This window comes from Bolinopsis microptera, chromosome 11 (genome assembly GCF_026151205.1).
Source record: "Bolinopsis microptera isolate Bmic1 chromosome 11, MBARI_Bmic_1.0, whole genome shotgun sequence".
Taxonomy (NCBI): domain Eukaryota; kingdom Metazoa; phylum Ctenophora; class Tentaculata; order Lobata; family Bolinopsidae; genus Bolinopsis; species Bolinopsis microptera.
Genome location: NC_087082.1, coordinates 8,433,411 through 8,457,228, shown reverse-complemented (window position 1 = coordinate 8,457,228; position 23,818 = coordinate 8,433,411). Strand labels below are relative to the sequence as shown.

Below are 23,818 nucleotides of genomic sequence, written 5' to 3'. Positions count from 1 at the left end.
CTATTTTGAAGAACTATATACCTCTATTAGAATACTATGTAATTTTATCATCAAAAAAATTTCGATAAACTAGTTATTTTGCCAGCAAGGAGCTGACAGAGTTATAATAATTTTTTTGTGACAAAATTACCCTATTTTTGACCATGTTGCGGTAGTTTAATTGTGACACTGTTACCATATTACGGATTACCACCCGATAATGATTTATGTGACTGGTGCATGGTACTAGCAGTGTTGTTTGATCCATAGTACGTAATACAAAAGGTTTAAGCTGGTATATCATTATTTGTTCAATTTCACACATGTTCAGATATCATCAAGATTATGTGACAAAGTAAACTTGTCTGTGCCTTCTGTGTTTTAATTCCTTACGACTATATGATATAATAACAATTCCTAGCACTTCCAGGCCATTAACTAAACCTACACTACTCAGCATTGCTTATCAGGGTTCCCTAAACATTGTTCACATATTTTCTTAAATGTGTGACAGAGTAAACCTGAGTGCACCATCTAACGAAAAAAGTCTTCAAATATGTAGGTAATGGTCATATGTACCCATCCAATCAACTGGACACTCAAAATTTTGGTAAAAAACGGCAGCAAGGGGTCCATATTTACTCTGTCACATGTTTATAGTGTGACAATGTAACCATTTCCGTGCCGGCCGTATTTAAGCAAACTCTTATCACCTGATTAAGATATCGTTATGTGACAAAGTTAGCCTAGAGGATGAGACGATTATCCTAACCATCAAGGGTTTGTGTAATTTCATAGTGTGACAAAGTCAACTACACTGTGCCTTTTAATAGGGTCACTTATATTTACCAATATCCTCAAACTCAAATGAACGTGTCCGTATACTATATATACGTAAAGTAAACAATTTTTATTTAAAACGTAAATGGATAAACGTAAACACAAATAATTAACGCTATTAAGCTGGCTATGTTTTTGGACATATTAACATCAAACAAGTAAAACAAAATGTAAAAATTTCGGATATGAGATTCGAAAGCAACAGGTGTGATGAACGCAATCAAATCTAATCAATTTCAAGATAGAGCTGGTTTAAGTAGACGTTTCTAGGAAGTGCTTGATAACTAATTAGCTAATTACACACAATTACCTCTTAATTACCTTTGCTGTAATGAGGTGACTGTAAAATTTAGCACGCAATTAACTGTCTTAATGACACTCGACCCAGAGCCAGAGGGCCAGACATTAAAATCTCAGATTAATGAGATTGTAATACCTTAAACCTTTGGAATGCTAGGACCTCGTTACAATTTCTAAGGTGGTTTCATATTGATATAGCATAATTGAAGGATTCAAATATCAGATATAGATCACAATTAACGTTGTTTTTGAAAACTACGTGACTAAACTCGTGCATCATGATCAAAATTATATATCTTTGGAGTTTCAGTTAATTAGAGGTTTTAGCAAAAATGGGGAGAATGTACAGGGTGGGCCAAAAGTCAGTGTGCAAACGTTGGGTCTTATACCTCCGCCGTGTTTTATATTTGAGAGCTGTTGCTTTGCAGATGGCATACTGTACTTACTGGTTCGAGGATTCCGTCGTCAAAATTTGAAAATTCGAATATTTTAGACCACGCCCATTCAATATTAAAACACCTATATTGTTTTCTCTGAACATGCTGAACGCCTAATTTTTTCAGAGACGGTAGATTATCAAATGTTGCATATGATCCGAAAACATGAGGCAAAACGGATTAGAAATGACGAAGTTATCAAGCATTTTGTGTATCTCGTTAACAAAATTGACTGGGTGATTATGTGACACCGTGACACGACACCTTAATTGGGCACCCTTAACAATTCCCATAATGTTTAACAGGGTAGTTAACGGGGGCACCTTATCACGTGATTAGGTAAACCAATCACCTGATCACACGTAATGAATAAACTCGTTATGCTTCATATCTCGGTCATCTGAGAAGCTACAGTTCTAATTCTTTCAGGACAAACGTAATTCGAATGGCCAAACACAATTCAATAAAATTTAGCTTGATCCGACTATCCAAACTATCAAATAAATGTGAAAATGAACCTCCATTTGAAAAAAATGAACGCGAATATTTTTCGAGTTGACAAATTCCTCGAACCAGTAGTGGTACTAAGTCATACCAGAAGGAAGTATTTCAATTGAGCACTCAGTGACTGAGCTATTAAGGCCAACGTTTGCACACTGACTTTTGGCCCACCCTGTAGAATGTAGATAACTGATTCAGCTGAAAAAGTAGGTATGACAAGGACAGAGTAAGTATATACGTACCTACATATTTTGTATATCCATTTAGACTTTAGAGTCATCTTCATTTTTCACTGTATGTGATTCACACGATCTTTTATTTTAACCGAAATTTAGAGAAGTAGGCAATGTCAGTACTAATTCTTTGCTTCACGAAACCATAGCGGAGAAGGCCCGAGAACTGCAGGCAATTGCAGTGGCAGACTGGTATTCGGTAAATGACAAATACAATGAAGAAGGAATGTAGGTGACCGACAACTGAACCCAATTAAACCTAGTTCACACGCAGTTAACAGGCACCCAATCAGCTTAATTGGGTGACCAATCAGCTTAATTGGGTGACCAATCAGCTTAAATCCCAAAACGACAACTGAACCCAGGTCATATCACAACTGCACCTAAATTGGAAATACGACAACTGAACCCAACGATCGGATTGTCAGATTTTCCTTCTTCGCAGGGGACTGTGGTCATTATCACTATAGGATATATCATGACCACTGTAATTTGGTCATGATTTTGTCATACCTTTTGTTTTATGAACATTGACTGTTCATATCAATTTATGTAAATTTTATTGTATCAACTTAACGTTGTCATTTGTATTAAAGATTTTGATTGTAACATGGTATCGATTATCGTTCAAAACAGTGGTTTGTCGACCAACAGTACGTTAGCACGTTTTTGGGATTGGAATTGAGCCAAAGAAACTTCCGCCTTGCTAGACGCTTTTGTTATTGATGTTGTGACGATATTTTTAATGATATCTAAAAATCGGCAGTGCTGCAGAGAGCTACCACCAGCTTTGGTCAGGATACAGTCGTCTTGGATACTGACTATGCAGATGATTTGGCTATCATGGACAACACCAAGGACGGTCTCCAGGAGACGACTGATCTTTTATGCAAGTATGCGGCTCAGGCTGGCCTCAGAATCAATGCGAAGAAAACAGAGGTTATGGCCATCGGCAAGAATACATCACAGAGGCCGTATACTGAAGCATCAACGGTGGACATTACAGTAGGAGACACGGCTATCCAGCAAGTCAGCAACTTCACTTACCTTGGGTCGATTATATCAAGTGATGGGACTATTGACCGGGACTTGCCTGCACGGATCCAGAAAGCCTCAGGAGCAGTCAATCAGCTCGGTAATATTTGGAAGAATCGCAATATCCAAACTAACACCAAAATACGGATATATGTTGCAGCGGTTCTACTTCTAACAATATTACTTTATGGAAGCGAAGTCTGGAACACTACTTCAAAGCAACTACATCGCTTCGAAGTTTTCCATCAAAACTGTTTGAGGAGAATCCTTCGAATTAAGTGGTTCCACCGGACGAGCAATGTTCAAGTGTTGGAGCGGGCAAGAATAAACCCGGTTATAACCTACATCAGTGCCAACCGTCTTCGCTGGTTTGGACATGTTTCTAGAATGCCGGACACCAGGCTACCAAAGTATCTACTTGACTGGATACCTGCTCACGGCCGAAGATCACGTGGGCGGCCAAGAAAGAATTGGCGAACCTGTGTCCTGGAAGACGCAATAACATTTACAGGAGATCCAGACATTGTATTTGATAAGGTCCGAGAGTTGGCAGGAAATCGCAAGCACTGGAGAGAAATGATACGACATAAGCGGCAATTCCTTGGTGCAGGCCACTCGAATGATTGAGGAGACCTTATCAAGTATCAAGTAAGTAAAAATCGAATCGCGTGTTATGACGGGTGATGATTATTGACTCTACACTCGACTATCACGTGATCTACTTAAACACGTGATTCTGTTTATTTCGTTCACAGGAATTTCCTAGACTCCGTGTTCGGACTTTTGCTTATGGCAAGCCTGCTTCCTGAACAACAAAGAAAACCACAAAAAAAACTTAAGCACGTTCTTTAGATGGTCCTGATTGAGGGACTATTCAAAAACCTAACCCTCTGCTCTGACCACAATCCTAACCCTTACCCAGTTATCCAACCCCTATAACTGATGCATATGCTAAACCCTAGGGCCTAGGCCTAACCCTAACGATAAATTAGGCCAACTTCCGTGACCGAAACAGTTTTCGCCGATAACTCGCCAGGGGAGCGTTTTAACCCATGTCATGTGGGGTGATTTGGAATCAGCATTCAAAAATGCATCAAACCAAGTTGGTTTGAACATTAAGAAACATCTCGAAGTTCGAGTGTAATTAAGTGATTAATCGCACTACGCTCGAGTTATGACAACAATGTCAATACAGTTGTGACACAATCACATGTAGCCGCAATTGTTCATTTTTTCTGCAACAAGTGAGCAGCCATGATGAGTCATTCTACGTCATATGTAAATCGTATTGTCAATCTTAGCTTGATTTAATGACGAAGCTGTAAAGGAAATTACTTTTTCCCAAAACCACATTTACTTTCATTCGGAATTTTTTCGATCACTCAGCTTTTCAATACAAAACGGCTCTTTAGTTATTTAGAACTTACCTGGTGACTTCAGGCTTGTTCTGTTTAATAAACAGATAAAAGATGCGGCGGAATGACAGACTGAGCGCCGCCCAGTAATTTAGAACTGGATGTTCACGATCGTATCAGCTATCTTTTACAGAATCATGTCTGATATTGATTTGCCCGAATCGTTTGGCAATAGTTCGTAACTTTTATATTATTTATTTTATAAGCTGAAGCAAGCCGTTTAGTTGCCCGTTATCACACGAATTATTTTTTGGAACTCGGAGAGGGCCCGAATTAAGTTATTTTGTACATAATGTAAACTCGAAGGATGAAATGTTCATTTGTACTTGTAGTCTGCACCCTTTAATCTTTTATGCTGCATAATGCATTCAACATAATATTATAAATATAATACACAGAAGCCAATAATGCAAATATGTCTAATAGACATATTTATTTATTTTGTATATTATACTATTAGCGACGAGAGAAACGCCATTGTCGGACGTGAGGAGAGTAAGGATGATAGCTTGTGTCCGTCGTACGACCATACGTCGTTGTACTATTGTGAACCCAAAATAGACGAGGCAACATAGACAAGACAATATATAAGTGCAGGAAGTCCGGAATCGCACTTTTAGCCGTTTCCCGCACATATTCGCTCTAACAGTCGTTTTCCGAACTTTTTCGCTAACTAGACTGAAAACTGGTTCAAGTTTGGACGAAAACTGGTTCAAGTTTGGCAAAAACTGGACTGAGTTTAGACAACCGGGTCGAGTTCAGATAAAAATTACTAAAGTATGCAAAGATATCCGTGTTATCATGTGTTGTTAGCACGTTACCGAATTCACTGTGATTAGATCTGCCTATTGAAAAATCGTCTGTTTTCACACTAATTGATAATGATTGCTAATCATAAATCGTTTTTTAAACGTCCTGCACCGCAAGTTTGCATCGCCAGTTTGCCAGCTCTTAAAAGGCCGAAAGTTTCCTCCAAACAAGGTGATATCTCCACTTCATTCACAGCCCAGGAGTTTAGTTGAAGTTCGTCCTTGTATGAAAACGGGGAAACCTTTTTTGTAAATCTTGCAATGTTGTAATCGGCCATCATCGCTTAAGTTCGTGATCAAACGATTTTTGGATTCCAAGGTTTGAACATTAATTAACTTGTGTGTTATTTAGGTACACATTTAAATCAACGCCATAGACAGATAGATGTAATTGTACTTTGATGCAATTGTAGTTTCATGTTTAAACATTGACATTTGCCGCACGTTTGCTGCACATTGCGCAATTATTCGCCGCACTCGAGCCGCACTATTCGTCAAATTTGCCGCACACCTAGGCCACACACTGAGCAATTTAAGAGTTTAAGGTAAGTAATACCGCACTTTTTGCAAAATTCTGCCTCACCTATATATAATACTAGAAAGACCGTGGTAACAGGGATGAAACTAGTAGTTTTCTATTTATTTGGCAGTCAGTTTTAATGGCATCAAAAAGTATTCATCCCCACCGAAGATACGGCCGATTTGAATGTAGCTCGCACTGAACACAATGTAATTACCACAAAACCGATCAAAATGTCGCTCGCCAATCTTTGCACGTGCACGTTCACCACCGTTATACTATGGTTACTATGCAACTTTTATTTGCACGTAGGCGGCCGTACATACATTCTACAAACATAATTCTTTGAATTACAAGTAAGACTAGAAAACCCGTGGTCACATGGAGAGATGGAGGAAGGTAATAGTATTCTTTTGTATTCAGTTTTTATCGCATCAAAAAATATCCGCCACAAGTCAAAACCGAAGATACGGCCGATTACAATGTAGCTCGCACTAAACACAACGTAATTGCCATACCACAAAACCGATGAAAATATCGCTCGCAAATGTTTGCACGTGCACGTGCGTGTAATAACCCTCGTTACCATGGTTACTATGTAATCTTTTGCTTTTTACCTAATTTGCACGTGGGCGGTCGTACAGTACATACAGACTAACATAATTCTTTGAATTATAAGTAAGATGTTGCCTCTATTAAGACTTTAAGACGACTGCTGTCTTAATGACGTAAAATATTAATATAGATTTAGGAGTGTTAGGATCACTCGAAAAAATTAGGTTACATTTTGAGGGGATACCCATTCTATTCTTTTTGAAAGTGGTATCAGTATGGCTCTAATCCTCGCGGAATTTATAATAACCATATGGCATACATTTATACAATGTAATACTCACAAAAACGGCATAATGCTCATTAAAACTGCCCTTTGATCAGCAATCAAAATATCAATTAATTCCTATTGTGATGAGCAGCAGGGTTGTCAAGAATAGCCAAACTATACCTACCAAACCTCGAGGGTTCATTGTTTATTTAATTTTTTAAATGTACTTCGCTAGATTTATTTTATTCTTTAATTGAAAGCTATTGAAACCTATTGAAACCTATATTCAATAGCTTCCCAACGGCTTGGGATCGAGCAATATATCGATCCGGAAAGATGTATATAATCTATGTATAATATAAATATTCTATAAACTATATATTATACACAGAAACAGCCTCTTTTATAGATCAATACTATTACTTTTGTGGAATGACTTGCCAGCCTATGTGGCTATGTCCAATAAAAAAAATTCATTTTCAAAACAAAGCTAACCGAATGTCTGTGGTCTTCTGACGTATGTTGGCCTGATTAGAATGCCTATCCGGGAATACATATTTTACCATCTATATTGATATATTACACTATGGTTATTGTTGATATGTTGTGTAAGTCTGTTGAGTAGTATAGTGAGTGGGTATAGTATTAATATCTAAAGTATTTCTTGATAATTTATTAATGATTTCAATTCTATATTTTATGTAGGGTCGGCACCAATGTCATTATGGTTTAACTGCCTTGTCTTGGATCAGCCGAAATAAATTTTACAAATGTTTTATATAAATTTGGATCACTCCATGTTTCATAATTTAAAACCTGTAACTTTTCCGATGATAAATTGTAACTACTCATTCGAGGATTCTGTTGTAAAATTTATAAATTCGATTTTATAATGTTCTTACATGCTCGAAACTCCATTTTAAAATATCGCAATAGGTGGAATATGATCTGAAACGTTTAAAAGTGATGAAGTTATCAAGTAACCTCGTTAGCCAAATTGATTGGGTAATTATGTGATAGCGTGCTGGGAAACCGTAATTGGGCTTTCTGTCATGTACGATTCCAAATATGCGGACCCCAATATGTGTCAACCCAATCATTTGTTACCACGTATTAAATAAACCTTTTATGCTTGATATTTCAGTCATCTGAGTAGCTAGGGCTCCCATTTCAGTTTCAAGGAAAGTGTATTTTAAAAGGCCAAACACAATCCATTACAATTTGAATTGCTCCGATCATTCAAAACATCTAAAAACGTTCATTCGGAAAAAATTAACATTGTTATTATTTTATTTTACATATTCCTCAAATGAGTGACAATAGCATGTTATACCAGAAACATTATTTCAATCGGGCATTCAGTGACTGAGAAAGAAGCCCACACATTATATTTTTACTGACTTTGGCCCCTCCCCTCCCCCATCCCCCTGTATAATGTATATATATATATATGTACATTATATATTCTATAAAGTATTTGCATCTTACTTCGAGAAGTAGTCGGATTCCTAATAGTTGCTACCGTTTTATAGCTTGGGCCTTAATTTTCCGTTTATTTTTAGATGTATAACGATGCAGTCCAATATTGCCAGCAGGACCCTCTTTCTCATCACTTTGTTGCACAGTCAAACAACTTACCAGTTGTCGAAGTAAGTTGTACACCAGAGGACGCGGACGATAAGGCAAAAGATCTCGAGAACAAAAGGGCAGAAGCCATTACTAATTCTAAAATCGGATCGGCTAACCGAAGATTTACATTCGGCAAGCAAGGAAATGTCAACCATAATAAAAGTCCGTTTTCCTTTCATCTAAATTCACTGCTGGAATGTCAGGAAATATTCCAAGACCCAAGTCTAATATGCCTGAATCAGTTGCCTGGTCAGATATTCGATATGATAAAGTTGAAAGATTATGATGGGGTATCTGCGACTTTAGCTGAAAGAGGGTACAAAGTGGAAATACTACCCAAAATAGGCTGCCCTAAGGTCCACTATAACACAATCACGAACATTGCAAATATCAAAAACAAGGAAGGAGACACGGTCCTCATCGCAGCATCTAAAACCAACTTCAGGATGGTAGAAATTGTCTTGAAATACGGAGCTGATCCAAACGCAACAAACAAGAAGGGTGATGGTCCTCTCAGTATTGCTGCTGCGCGAGGTGACAGGGACTCTATAGACGCACTCCTTCAAGCAGGAGCTAACCTCAATGCGGCTGTAACCAAACTCATTTCGGATCTTGGTAATAGCACAGATGCTGATGTTCAACAGGCAGAGTCGGGCTTCAGCGTGAAGTCCTTGTCATTTCTTTTGTCCAACGATGTTTATTTGCAGTGCAGGGATCCCTTTACAGCATCTTTCGAAGTGAGCAAGAGTATAGAGGCAATTGTTAAGATCAGAAGCGAGTTTAGAATGGAGTTTGAATTGCTAATCCGAGACGCTGACGTCTTTGCTTACAAAATGTTGGATCAATGTGAAAAGATGTGGGAGACTAAGGAGGTTCTTGATAAGTCACATGGAATACTCAAAAAAGCAATAGATGAGGGGAAGAAGAGGTTTGTCGGCCATCCTTTTAGTCAGCAGATTATTTTAGAAGAATGGTACGGCAACGAAGCATACAAATCAACCTGGGATAAGATAAAAATAGCAGCTAAGTATATACTGAGCCCTTTCCTTCTACCGTGGTATTTGATCAAGTTCTTGGTAGTTGAGAAAGTGCTGAAAATTCCACCAAGATTGTCAAGGGGGGTACAGCATATTCATTTTCTGTTTATCCCATTCATTTGCTTTCTCACTGATATATTGAACTATTTGATCCTGTTGGGACTGCTGATAGCAACATGCCTGTGCCCCAAAGAGTCTCACATCCCTAGCAACACGGAGATAGCTCTATGGTTCTGCACAATATCCAGACTCTTGATAGAAATTGATCAGTTGTTGGAGCAAGAGCTCTGGCGATACTTGGCAAACATGTGGAACATCACTGAACTCTTCTCCAGTGTCATGATCTCGGCAGCAGCTGTCTATAGAATAATAGTGTACTTTACATACAAAGACAAGCCCGATGACGATTTGATTAACCTGAATAATCTACATAAGGACATTCTAAAGATTACTTATATGTACGCCTTAACTGAGTTTATTATGATCCTGCGGTGGTTAAACTTCCTTGAGTTCTTTCCTGGTTTGGGACCGGTCTTGATTGCTTTAAGAACTCTGATAACTGAGGTGTTCAGATTTGTGCTCATCGTGTTGTTCACTTGTGTCATGGGTACTGCTATAGCCGTCCATTCGGTCGTGAACACTGTAAGATCTCAGAACAAAACCATCACCGACCGTCAGGTAAGAGTTACTTTGATTTGTCTGCTGTATTTGCATATCTCTGTGCTGAGTTAGAGTATAACTATAATGTTTGTTGTTCGTGTTTCATATTAACATTTATCTTATTTTCAGGGGTGGGATGCGAATTCAAACCTTACCAAGGCAGGAGTCAAACCAAAGGAAATTTCATCATTTTTCCAGGACTTCGGGACGTGCATTATAAATGTGATGTGGTCCACATTTGGTATATTTGGAGTAAGTGTTTGGAGTGACAAAAATAACTTGAAAGTTGCTTGATCAATTATTTTGTCTAACAAAATGGTTGCTGCTAACCAACTCTGAAGGGTTCATCCAAACTTAGATTGACAGACACCGTTTTTGTAAATAGAAAACCACATTATATATTTCTATGTATGGAGTCAAATCATCAAGTCAGACATTGGCCTTTTGGTCATCTAAAGTTATTTCAATTTATATATTTTTGAAAAAAAATGTTTATACATATTTATGAACATACATGTATTCATGTAAAATATTCCATATCTTCTCATTTAATTACATCATGTAATGAATGACCTTAACAGGACATAAAAGTAGAAAACGACAGCATGACAACTAACGTGGTCTACGTGATTCTCCTTTTTTACATCATCCTCGCTGTTGTCCTGATGCTGAACATGTTGATAGCTATTCTCAACAACACCTTCGAGAGAATTCAGGGAAACTGTGACATTGAGTGGAAATATGCAAGAAGCCAGCTACTCAAGGTTTGAAACAGAAAGCATTATATACCAATGATAAAGTCTTAGAAAGGATTGGAAGTAACTTATTTGAAATCATTCCTAGACTTTGAGTAAGTTATATTAACAATATTAATCAGGAGTACAGAAACGGACAACCCTTCGTATTTCCCTTGCACATCGTTCTGATACCTGTGACGATCTGGTACCGGTCTGAGATCGAGACTCGTGATACCCTTAGACAACCAACATCATCAGGGAATCTGGAGGGACAAACAGATCGAGACAAACTGTTCTGTACACTCTGTGACCGTTACAGAAGATCAACGGCTACCTCCGAAATGTGTAACAGTAACACGTCTGTAGATTTATACAGCGAAAGGGACGATCGAACATTTGCCAAGGCTATCGCTATTCAGCGACACAACTCCTTCACTGTTGAAGCTAGGAGATCCGTAAGTCAAAAATCAAAGAGACATTGTGTGATCAATCAAAAAAATAATCATGAAAGTGAAAATTTTTTATCAGTCGACCGAAAAAGTTCAAAAAGTCAATCAAGTGAATTTGAAAGCGGTGATATGATTTGGTAATACTGCCAAACATTTCATCACCGCGATCTCATCCTGATTGATTGTAGTTAAAGAACCAGTCCACTTCGCTTGTTGATTATGACTGCTAATACCAATTCGAACTGCTTTAAATACAAACGACTTGTAAATAGCTTTCTCTATTTATTGTCTTTTATTCTTAAATGCGTTAAACTTAAATACGTGGTTTTGCGACTTTTAACTTAATCCTGACAATTGTATATTTTGTGAGATTGACTACGTCTTATATTTTTTTTGTTTATAATTAGAAAAAAGCTATATTGTTATCTTTAAATTTTAAATTTCACTCCAGAAGCTTACTTTTTGTTTATTTTCTGGGGCTACGACCAAAATTCCACAACAAAATCGGAATTTCCACAGAAATTATGATTGCTCGCTTAATAATACTTAGTACTAATAGTTCTCTCTTTATACCAAATTTATAACACATCTGGGGTGGGCAAAAACGATCCATAGTCTAATTCTAATCTGGCTCCCACTCATGGAATCTATAATAGCCAAATAATGCTCATTAAAAACTGCCCTTTGATCAGCAATCAGAATAACAATTAACTCCTATTGTGATGAGCAACAGGGTTGTCAAGAATACCCAGCTTTTACTTTAAAGTTACATGCTGTCTGGTAAAGCTCGTAAGTTCATTGTGTATTTAATTCGTTAAATGTACTTTGCTAGGGTCATTTTTTGCTTTAATTGAGACTTATTCACGTGATTCCCAATGACTTGGTGTTGGGCAATAGATCGGACAGATGTATTTATATATGTATATATATCATATAATATAAATATTCTATACACTATATATTATATACAGAAACAGCTATTTTTTTGTTATTATTTTCTAAACACTGATGATTGCATTAGTAGTAATGCATGAAACTTTACGTTTTTTGTTGTTTCATTTTGTATCCAGCTTCCTCCGGTTTGAGCACCTCTGTCGCTGGATAAATCCAACCAAATGAGATACATATATACACAGTACACACATATTATTTCATAGAATGTTTACATACATATTATAGATAATGTATGTAAACATTCTATAAAGTATAGAATGTATATGTATACATATATATATACAATGTGTAGGAGTACAGCAACAAAATATATATATATATATATATATATTATCTTACTATATATAAAGCGAGACGATATATATATATATATCTGTGCCATTTTACTGACACCACGGCATCAACTTTAACGCGACTTTCCGCAAAAACCGTAAAAGATATACAACTTGAACTTTTTTGGCTGGGTCAAATGCTTTAATGGCCTTCAAATCAGCATGAAAAAATAAAAAATTGGCCAAGGAATAATGATTTTAGAGCCGAAAATGTGGACCCCCAAGTGGTGTCAAAAACGCCAATTAAAGGACCTTTACTGATAGTTGAAATTTGACATATGACGTCATCTAGCGTCATCTAGCGTCATCTAGCGTGAAATATCGCCAGATGATGATAGATGACGCTAGATGACGCTAGATGACGCTAGATGACGCCAATTAGCGACATTGTCGCTAAGTGCACGGCACCTTTCGAATGTCGCTATCTAGCGCTATCTAGCGCTATCTAGCGCTATCTAGCGCTATATGACGCTATATGACGCTATATGACGCTAGATGACGCTAGATGACGCTAGATGACGCTAAGCACGCAGCACTGACGCCAGGCGACAGATAGCGCTATTTTCATAAAATTTCCGCCCTTTTTTTTGCGACATCTAGCTGTATCTAGCGCTATCTAACGCTATATGTCGCAACGACATCTGACGCAGCGCTATCTGGCGCTATCTAGCGCTATCTGGCGCTATCTAGCGGAGACTGTCGGTTTGTGACAGTTTACGCTAGATAGCGCTAGATAGCGCTATCTAGCGCTAGATATCGCGGCGACAGCTAGCGCTAGATAGCGCTATCTAGCGTAAACTGTCACAAACCGACATTCTCCGCTAGATAACGCTTGTTAGCGCTAGATAGCGCTATCTAGCGGAGAATATCGGTTTGTGACAGTCAACGCTAGATAGCGCTAGATAGCGCTATCTAGCGCTAGATATCGCGGCGACAGCTATAGCTATGGCTATAGTTGTTAAACGTTAAATATCTAACGTTGGTTATAAGTTTTATTTTTAACGTTGCAAAACGTTTATTATTTGACGTCAGATCAAGGTTACCTTATTAACTATAAGCAGAGTTTAAAATTCAACTACATTTTAAAGTTGTTTGTAGGTTACATATAAAACGTTGTTAAACGTTAAATATCTAACGTTGGTTATAGGTTTTATTTTTAACGTTCAAAACGTTTATTATTTTACGTTAGATCAAGGTTACCTTATCAACTATATAATAAGCAACGTTCAAAACTCAACTAAATTTTAACGTTGTATGTAGGTTACATATAAAAACTTTGCCGGCTGGTATAGGCTTAGACTAATATTTTGAGAAAAAGCGGCGCGTGATAGTAAATTACGAGTATCACCCGTTAACGAGTGAGATTCGTCCAGTATAACTTGTTTATGCTCTAACCATAGCCCTCTCGCTAGTAGTACGCTTAGACACATGGCTATGTGAAAGAAGATGATGTAAAGATCTAAATGTTAAATTAGCATTTGCAAATTAATAGTATTGAAATCTCGCACAGCAAGTTATTAAAAGAATGTAATGAGAGTCGAGCCGAATTTATTGTTCAGTAATCACATATATCGTACCCACGAGTTTTCAGTTTACGAACTACGCGCAAGTGTGAAGTGCAAGCGCGAAAGCTTTATATTTATTTAGTGCAATTTAGCTACGAAAATACCAAATCCCTTAAAATGCGATGCATTCAGTATTTAGAATTAATATATTATAAATTTATAAGTTATGTCAATCCTCTTACCTGGGGACCCAAGCTATTATGTACATGTTCATAAACATTAAGATTTGGCGAATAAAGATTTGGCGGAATGACAGGCTGAGCGCGGCCTAGTAACAATCCTCGGGATCGGAATTATTTTGGATATATACTTTACAGCTTTGAGCTTCGAGTAATTTATTTGACGATGTTTGTTGTAGCGCGATGCACTGCTGGGCCGCGCCGCGCAGCCAATAATATAATGCTTCTTGCAACCACTAGTGCTTTACTAAACATACTTGGTCAGTACCTTACTGTATGTACGAACTTTTAAAAGGTGTCGAACTGTACAAATTTTAAAAAGCTGTCGAGGAATTTTTACCGAATTTTTTAAAAAAATTTTGTTTTTTAATCAGTAATCACTTCAGTCCGAAAAATTTTTTATTTTTGTCCGGGAGGTTACATTTCAGATTTAAAATATTAACATGCATCCGCACGTCATCGTTTCCCGCCATTTTAACACAAATTTTTGCAATTAGCTTTTTATTATATATTTCGAAAATTTATGAGGCGAATTTTTCCCAAACTAATCCCGAACAGAAAAAACGTGCCGAACTGTACGAATTTTTTACGACTTTTGTACGAACTGACCAACTATGTTAGTGTTACTAAATTGGCGATATGCACCATGACTGGGCCTCGCCGAGCTGTGAACATGAACAGTGAAGGATTGACATTACTGTGAGTGTGTCGCGCCGCGCATCCAAAAATGCTTCTCGGTATTCAATAATGCTTTTCGGCGAAATGCACCACTGAGCTGTGAAAGATTGGCATCATGAATCAACGATGTTAGTTACTATTTCGACGAAATTTATACAAGTTACTAACTTAGTAACTTGTATAAATTTCGTCGAAATAGTACGTGCCGCTATCTTCCGATCCCGAAATGTTAAGGGTCGACGGTCGTTTACATATTAGTATTACGTAATCAGCTGAGGAGGTTGGGGTATTCAAATGATTATTGATTACGCTAGTGTAATATTGACATAAATATAATAGCTATGGTAAAACTGATTACGGGGTATGTGAACGACCCCTCATTGTTAGTAATCAGTTCCATACATAGCTATTAAGCTATTTATTAGTATTATGTCACAATCACACTAGCGAGCGTAATAATTTGGAAAACCCCAGCCGGCGGCATCAGGCCCTTTATATAATTATAATATGTAAACGACCCCTTGATTAAGTGATATTTAATATTTTGTTCCACTCAGCCGAATATTTGATAAATCGAGTGTAATAGTTGGGTGACTTCGACGAGCCGCGCAAGCTTATAGTTATATCATTTGCATTCTCACTTAAATTATAATTAATTTTCATACACAGTAAAAATTAATTTTCATATAAAATAAAAATAACAAAAAAGATTGGGTGGGAAAAGACAGGCTGCGCTTACGGTCCCAGTAAAACACACACACACACACACACACACACACACACACACACACACACACACACACACACACACACACACACACACACACACACACACACACACACACACACACACACACACACACACACACACACACACACACACACACACACACACACACACACACACACACACACACACACACACACACACACACACACACACACACACACACACACACACACACACACACACACACACACACACACACACACAGAGTTAGGATTACTGTTACTGTGATAGGATATGATATCTTGTGCTATATGTAGCGACGACATCTGACGCAGCGACATATAGCGCTAGATAGCGCTAAATAGCCTGGACTGTCACGACCCAAAATTCTTCGCTATTTAGCGCTATCTAACGCTATTTAGCGCTATCTAACGCTATTTAGCGCTATCTAACGCTATCTAGCGCTATATGTCGCAACGACATCTGACGCTATATAGCGCTATCTGGCGCTATATAGCGCTAGATAGCGTGAACTGTCGTAAACTGACTTATCCCGCTATCCAGCGCTTGATGTCGCCTGCGTCAGATGTCGTCGCGACAGATGTCGTCAGATGACGTCAGATATCGCTAGATGGCGTCAGATAGCGTCAGATGTCGCGGCAACATATGACGCTAGATGACGCTAGATGTCGTCCCTAGAATTTTTATGAAAATAGCGCTATCTGTCGCCTGGCGTCAGTGCTGCGTGCTTAGCGTCATCTAGCGTCATCTAGCGTCATCTAGCGTCATATAGCGTCATATAGCGTCATATAGCGCTAGATAGCGCTAGATAGCGCTAGATAGCGCTAGATAGCGACATTCGAAAGGTGCCGTGCACTTAGCGACAATGTCGCTAATTGGCGTCATCTAGCGTCATCTAGCGTCATCTAGCGTCATCTATCATCATCTGGCGATATTTCACGCTAGATGACGCTAGATGACGCTAGATGACGTCATATGTCGAATTTCAACTATCAGTAAAGGTCCCAATTAAATAGGTAATAATTATTTTAGTATTTTGAGTCTTGACACCGTTTAGGGTTATATTATACGGGTTCCTGCTAGTATATATAAACTCTATAAAGTATTGATGATGATTAATCACTCTACACTCGACTATCACGTGACTTACTTAAACACGGTCTCTAGATGAGGGACTATTTAAAACCCTCACCCTCTGGCTCTACTGTGACCCCAATCCTAAGCCTAACCCAATCCCTAACTGAAGCATATAGTCATCGACAGTTTTTCGATGATAATTTCAACAGTCAACACCTTATTTCTGAAAATTGATTTCGAAGGAACAGTTGACCTAAAAACTAAAATCGAAGGACCAAGTCCGAACTGATTTAAATTATGGGGCACAATAACCGAACAGTCACCTTAATTAACGTAGTCCCTAATTTTCCGTTTATTTTAGATGTATAATAATGCAGTCCGATCTTGCCAGCAGGACCCTCTTTACCCAGCTGTCAAAGTAACAATACCAGAGGACGATAAGGCAAAAGAACCCGAGAGCAAAAGGGCAGAAGCCATTACTAATTCAACGATCAGATCGACTAACCGAACATTATCGTTCATCAAGCAAGCAAGTGTCAATGATAATAGAAATCCATTTTCCTTTCATCTGAATTCACTGATCGAATATAATGAGGAAATATTCGCACCCCCAAGTCTAATATGCATGAATCAGCTGCCTGGTCAGATATTCCAGATGATAAAGTTGAAAGATTATGATGGGGTATCTGCAACTTTAGCTGAAAGAGGGCACAAAGTGGAGATAGTACCTAAAATAGGATGCTCTCAAATCCACTGCAGAAACATGAACATTGCAAATATCAAAAACAAGGAAGGAGACACGGTCCTCATCGCAGCAGCTAAAACCAACTTCAGGATGGTAGAAATTGTCTTGAAATACGGAGCTGATCCAAATGCAACCAACAAGAAGGGTGATGGTCCTCTCAGTATTGCTGCTGCGCGAGGTGACAGGGACTCTATAGACGCACTCCTCCATGCAGGGGCTAACCTCAATGCAGCTGTAACCAAACTCACTTCGGATCTTGGTAATAGCACAGATGCTGATGTCCAACAGGCAGAGTCGGGCTTCAGTGTGAAGTCCTTATCATTTCTTCTGTCCAACGATGTTTACTTGAAGTGCAGGGATCCCTTTACAGCATCTTTCGAAGTGAGCAAGAGTATAGAGGCAATTGTGAAGATCAGAACCGAGTTTAGAATGGAGTTTGAATTGCTAATCCGAGACGCTGACGTTTTTGCTTACAAAATGTTGGATCAATGCGAAAAGATGTGGGAGACTAAGGAGGTTCTTGATAAGTCACATGGAATACTCAAAAAAGCAATAGATGAGGGGAAGAAGAGGTTTGTCGGCCATCCTTTTAGTCAGCAGATTATTTTAGAAGAATGGTACGGCAACGAAGCATACAAATCAACCTGGGATAAGATAAAAATAGCAGCTAAGTATATACTGAGCCCTTTCCTTCTACCGTGGTATTTGATCAAGTTCTTGGTAGTTGAGAAAGTGCTGAAAATTCCACCAAGATTGTCAAGGGGGGTACAGCATATTCATTTTCTGTTTATCCCATTCATTTGCTTTCTCACTGATATATTGAACTATTTGATCCTGTTGGGACTGCTGATAGCAACATGCCTGTGCCCCAAAGAGTCTCACATCCCTAGCAACACGGAGATAGCTCTATGGTTCTGCACAATATCCAGACTCTTGATAGAAATTGATCAGTTGTTGGAGCAAGAGCTCTGGCGATACTTGGCAAACATGTGGAACATCACTGAACTCTTCTCCAGTGTCATGATCTCGGCAGCAGCTGTCTATAGAATAATAGTGTACTTTACATACAAAGACAAGCCCGATGACGATTTGATTAACCTGAATAATCTACATAAGGACATTCTAAAGATTACTTATATGTACGCCTTAACTGAGTTTATTATGATCCTGCGGTGGTTAAACTTCCTTGAGTTCTTTCCTGGTTTGGGACCGGTCTTGATTGCTTTAAGAACTCTGATAACTGAGGTGTTCAGATTTGTGCTCATCGTGTTGTTCACTTGTGTCATGGGTACTGCTATAGCCGTCCATTCGGTCGTGAACACTGTAAGATCTCAGAACAAAACCATCACCGACCGTCAGGTAAGAGTTACTTTGATTTGTCTGCTGTATTTGCATATCTCTGTGCTGAGTTAGAGTATAACTATAATGTTTGTTGTTCGTGTTTCATATTAACATTTATCTTATTTTCAGGGGTGGGATGCGAATTCAAACCTTACCAAGGCAGGAGTCAAACCAAAGGAAATTTCATCATTTTTCCAGGACTTCGGGACGTGCATTATAAATGTGATGTGGTCCACATTTGGTATATTTGGAGTAAGTGTTTGGAGTGACAAAAATAACTTGAAAGTTGCTTGATCAATTATTTTGTCTAACAAAATGGTTGCTGCTAACCAACTCTGAAGGGTTCATCCAAACTTAGATTGACAGACACCGTTTTTGTAAATAGAAAACCACATTATATATTTCTATGTATGGAGTCAAATCATCAAGTCAGACATTGGCCTTTTGGTCATCTAAAGTTATTTCAATTTATATATTTTTGAAAAAAAATGTTTATACATATTTATGAACATACATGTATTCATGTAAAATATTCCATATCTTCTCATTTAATTACATCATGTAATGAATGACCTTAACAGGACATAAAAGTAGAAAACGACAGCATGACAACTAACGTGGTCTACGTGATTCTCCTTTTTTACATCATCCTCGCTGTTGTCCTGATGCTGAACATGTTGATAGCTATTCTCAACAACACCTTCGAGAGAATTCAGGGAAACTGTGACATTGAGTGGAAATATGCAAGAAGCCAGCTACTCAAGGTTTGAAACAGAAAGCATTATATACCAATGATAAAGTCTTAGAAAGGATTGGAAGTAACTTATTTGAAATCATTCCTAGACTTTGAGTAAGTTATATTAACAATATTAATCAGGAGTACAGAAACGGACAACCCTTCGTATTTCCCTTGCACATCGTTCTGATACCTGTGACGATCTGGTACCGGTCTGAGATCGAGACTCGTGATACCCTTAGACAACCAACATCATCAGGGAATCTGGAGGGACAAACAGATCGAGACAAACTGTTCTGTACACTCTGTGACCGTTACAGAAGATCAACGGCTACCTCCGAAATGTGTAACAGTAACACGTCTGTAGATTTATACAGCGAAAGGGACGATCGAACATTTGCCAAGGCTATCGCTATTCAGCGACACAACTCCTTCACTGTTGAAGCTAGGAGATCCGTAAGTCAAAAATCAAAGAGACATTGTGTGATCAATCAAAAAAATAATCATGAAAGTGAAAATTTTTTATCAGTCGACCGAAAAAGTTCAAAAAGTCAATCAAGTGAATTTGAAAGCGGTGATATGATTTGGTAATACTGCCAAACATTTCATCACCGCGATCTCATCCTGATTGATTGTAGTTAAAGAACCAGTCCACTTCGCTTGTTGATTATGACTGCTAATACCAATTCGAACTGCTTTAAATACAAACGACTTGTAAATAGCTTTCTCTATTTATTGTCTTTTATTCTTAAATGCGTTAAACTTAAATACGTGGTTTTGCGACTTTTAACTTAATCCTGACAATTGTATATTTTGTGAGATTGACTACGTCTTATATTTTTTTTGTTTATAATTAGAAAAAAGCTATATTGTTATCTTTAAATTTTAAATTTCACTCCAGAAGCTTACTTTTTGTTTATTTTCTGGGGCTACGACCAAAATTCCACAACAAAATCGGAATTTCCACAGAAATTATGATTGCTCGCTTAATAATACTTAGTACTAATAGTTCTCTCTTTATACCAAATTTATAACACATCTGGGGTGGGCAAAAACGATCCATAGTCTAATTCTAATCTGGCTCCCACTCATGGAATCTATAATAGCCAAATAATGCTCATTAAAAACTGCCCTTTGATCAGCAATCAGAATAACAATTAACTCCTATTGTGATGAGCAACAGGGTTGTCAAGAATACCCAGCTTTTACTTTAAAGTTACATGCTGTCTGGTAAAGCTCGTAAGTTCATTGTGTATTTAATTCGTTAAATGTACTTTGCTAGGGTCATTTTTTGCTTTAATTGAGACTTATTCACGTGATTCCCAATGACTTGGTGTTGGGCAATAGATCGGACAGATGTATTTATATATGTATATATATCATATAATATAAATATTCTATACACTATATATTATATACAGAAACAGCTATTTTTTTGTTATTATTTTCTAAACACTGATGATTGCATTAGTAGTAATGCATGAAACTTTACGTTTTTTGTTGTTTCATTTTGTATCCAGCTTCCTCCGGTTTGAGCACCTCTGTCGCTGGATAAATCCAACCAAATGAGATACATATATACACAGTACACACATATTATTTCATAGAATGTTTACATACATATTATAGATAATGTATGTAAACATTCTATAAAGTATAGAATGTATATGTATACATATATATATATATACAATGTGTAGGAGTACAGCAACAAAATATATATATATATATATATATATTATCTTACTATATATAAAGCGAGACGATATATATATATATATCTGTGCCATTTTACTGACACCACGGCATCAACTTTAACGCGACTTTCCGCAAAAACCGTAAAAGATATACAACTTGAACTTTTTTGGCTGGGTCAAATGCTTTAATGGCCTTCAAATCAGCATGAAAAAATAAAAAATTGGCCAAGGAATAATGATTTTAGAGCCGAAAATGTGGACCCCCAAGTGGTGTCAAAAACGCCAATTAAAGGACCTTTACTGATAGTTGAAATTTGACATATGACGTCATCTAGCGTCATCTAGCGTCATCTAGCGTGAAATATCGCCAGATGATGATAGATGACGCTAGATGACGCTAGATGACGCTAGATGACGCCAATTAGCGACATTGTCGCTAAGTGCACGGCACCTTTCGAATGTCGCTATCTAGCGCTATCTAGCGCTATCTAGCGCTATCTAGCGCTATATGACGCTATATGACGCTATATGACGCTAGATGACGCTAGATGACGCTAGATGACGCTAAGCACGCAGCACTGACGCCAGGCGACAGATAGCGCTATTTTCATAAAATTTCCGCCCTTTTTTTTGCGACATCTAGCTGTATCTAGCGCTATCTAACGCTATATGTCGCAACGACATCTGACGCAGCGCTATCTGGCGCTATCTAGCGCTATCTGGCGCTATCTAGCGGAGACTGTCGGTTTGTGACAGTTTACGCTAGATAGCGCTAGATAGCGCTATCTAGCGCTAGATATCGCGGCGACAGCTAGCGCTAGATAGCGCTATCTAGCGTAAACTGTCACAAACCGACATTCTCCGCTAGATAACGCTTGTTAGCGCTAGATAGCGCTATCTAGCGGAGAATATCGGTTTGTGACAGTCAACGCTAGATAGCGCTAGATAGCGCTATCTAGCGCTAGATATCGCGGCGACAGCTATAGCTATGGCTATAGTTGTTAAACGTTAAATATCTAACGTTGGTTATAAGTTTTATTTTTAACGTTGCAAAACGTTTATTATTTGACGTCAGATCAAGGTTACCTTATTAACTATAAGCAGAGTTTAAAATTCAACTACATTTTAAAGTTGTTTGTAGGTTACATATAAAACGTTGTTAAACGTTAAATATCTAACGTTGGTTATAGGTTTTATTTTTAACGTTCAAAACGTTTATTATTTTACGTTAGATCAAGGTTACCTTATCAACTATATAATAAGCAACGTTCAAAACTCAACTAAATTTTAACGTTGTATGTAGGTTACATATAAAAACTTTGCCGGCTGGTATAGGCTTAGACTAATATTTTGAGAAAAAGCGGCGCGTGATAGTAAATTACGAGTATCACCCGTTAACGAGTGAGATTCGTCCAGTATAACTTGTTTATGCTCTAACCATAGCCCTCTCGCTAGTAGTACGCTTAGACACATGGCTATGTGAAAGAAGATGATGTAAAGATCTAAATGTTAAATTAGCATTTGCAAATTAATAGTATTGAAATCTCGCACAGCAAGTTATTAAAAGAATGTAATGAGAGTCGAGCCGAATTTATTGTTCAGTAATCACATATATCGTACCCACGAGTTTTCAGTTTACGAACTACGCGCAAGTGTGAAGTGCAAGCGCGAAAGCTTTATATTTATTTAGTGCAATTTAGCTACGAAAATACCAAATCCCTTAAAATGCGATGCATTCAGTATTTAGAATTAATATATTATAAATTTATAAGTTATGTCAATCCTCTTACCTGGGGACCCAAGCTATTATGTACATGTTCATAAACATTAAGATTTGGCGAATAAAGATTTGGCGGAATGACAGGCTGAGCGCGGCCTAGTAACAATCCTCGGGATCGGAATTATTTTGGATATATACTTTACAGCTTTGAGCTTCGAGTAATTTATTTGACGATGTTTGTTGTAGCGCGATGCACTGCTGGGCCGCGCCGCGCAGCCAATAATATAATGCTTCTTGCAACCACTAGTGCTTTACTAAACATACTTGGTCAGTACCTTACTGTATGTACGAACTTTTAAAAGGTGTCGAACTGTACAAATTTTAAAAAGCTGTCGAGGAATTTTTACCGAATTTTTTAAAAAAATTTTGTTTTTTAATCAGTAATCACTTCAGTCCGAAAAATTTTTTATTTTTGTCCGGGAGGTTACATTTCAGATTTAAAATATTAACATGCATCCGCACGTCATCGTTTCCCGCCATTTTAACACAAATTTTTGCAATTAGCTTTTTATTATATATTTCGAAAATTTATGAGGCGAATTTTTCCCAAACTAATCCCGAACAGAAAAAACGTGCCGA

At 37.8% G+C, this 23,818-nt stretch overlaps 2 protein-coding genes across 2 annotated transcripts; both read left to right on the top strand.

Annotated features, from left to right (window-relative positions):
- The first annotated feature begins 8,454 nt into the window (after positions 1-8,454).
- LOC134822951 (short transient receptor potential channel 4-like) lies at positions 8,455-11,853 on the top strand. The gene is made up of 4 exons (XM_063834225.1): positions 8,455-10,236; positions 10,348-10,470; positions 10,800-10,982; positions 11,096-11,853. The coding sequence occupies exons 1-4, from the start codon at positions 8,455-8,457 to the stop codon at positions 11,543-11,545; spliced, it is 2,538 nt and encodes an 845-aa protein (XP_063690295.1). The 3' UTR covers positions 11,546-11,853.
- A 5,712-nt stretch (positions 11,854-17,565) lies between these two features.
- LOC134823603 (short transient receptor potential channel 4-like) lies at positions 17,566-20,576 on the top strand. Its single transcript, XM_063835136.1, has 4 exons — positions 17,566-19,044; positions 19,156-19,278; positions 19,608-19,790; positions 19,904-20,576. Exons 1-4 carry the CDS (start codon positions 17,566-17,568, stop codon positions 20,351-20,353), a joined length of 2,235 nt encoding a protein of 744 aa, XP_063691206.1. The 3' UTR covers positions 20,354-20,576.
- Positions 20,577-23,818: the final 3,242 nt, after the last annotated feature.

Excerpts from the sequence above, each read along its gene's own strand:
- LOC134823603 (XM_063835136.1), top strand. The coding sequence starts at position 17,566 with ATGAATCAGCTGCCTGGTCAGATATTCCAGATGATAAAGTTGAAAGAT. Across the intron at positions 19,279-19,607 it reads CCACATTTGGTATATTTGGA|GACATAAAAGTAGAAAACGA; the intron begins GTAAGTGTTTGG and ends TGACCTTAACAG. Across the intron at positions 19,791-19,903 it reads CAAGAAGCCAGCTACTCAAG|GAGTACAGAAACGGACAACC; the intron begins GTTTGAAACAGA and ends AATATTAATCAG.
- LOC134822951 (XM_063834225.1), top strand. The coding sequence starts at position 8,455 with ATGTATAACGATGCAGTCCAATATTGCCAGCAGGACCCTCTTTCTCAT. Across the intron at positions 10,471-10,799 it reads CCACATTTGGTATATTTGGA|GACATAAAAGTAGAAAACGA; the intron begins GTAAGTGTTTGG and ends TGACCTTAACAG. Across the intron at positions 10,983-11,095 it reads CAAGAAGCCAGCTACTCAAG|GAGTACAGAAACGGACAACC; the intron begins GTTTGAAACAGA and ends AATATTAATCAG.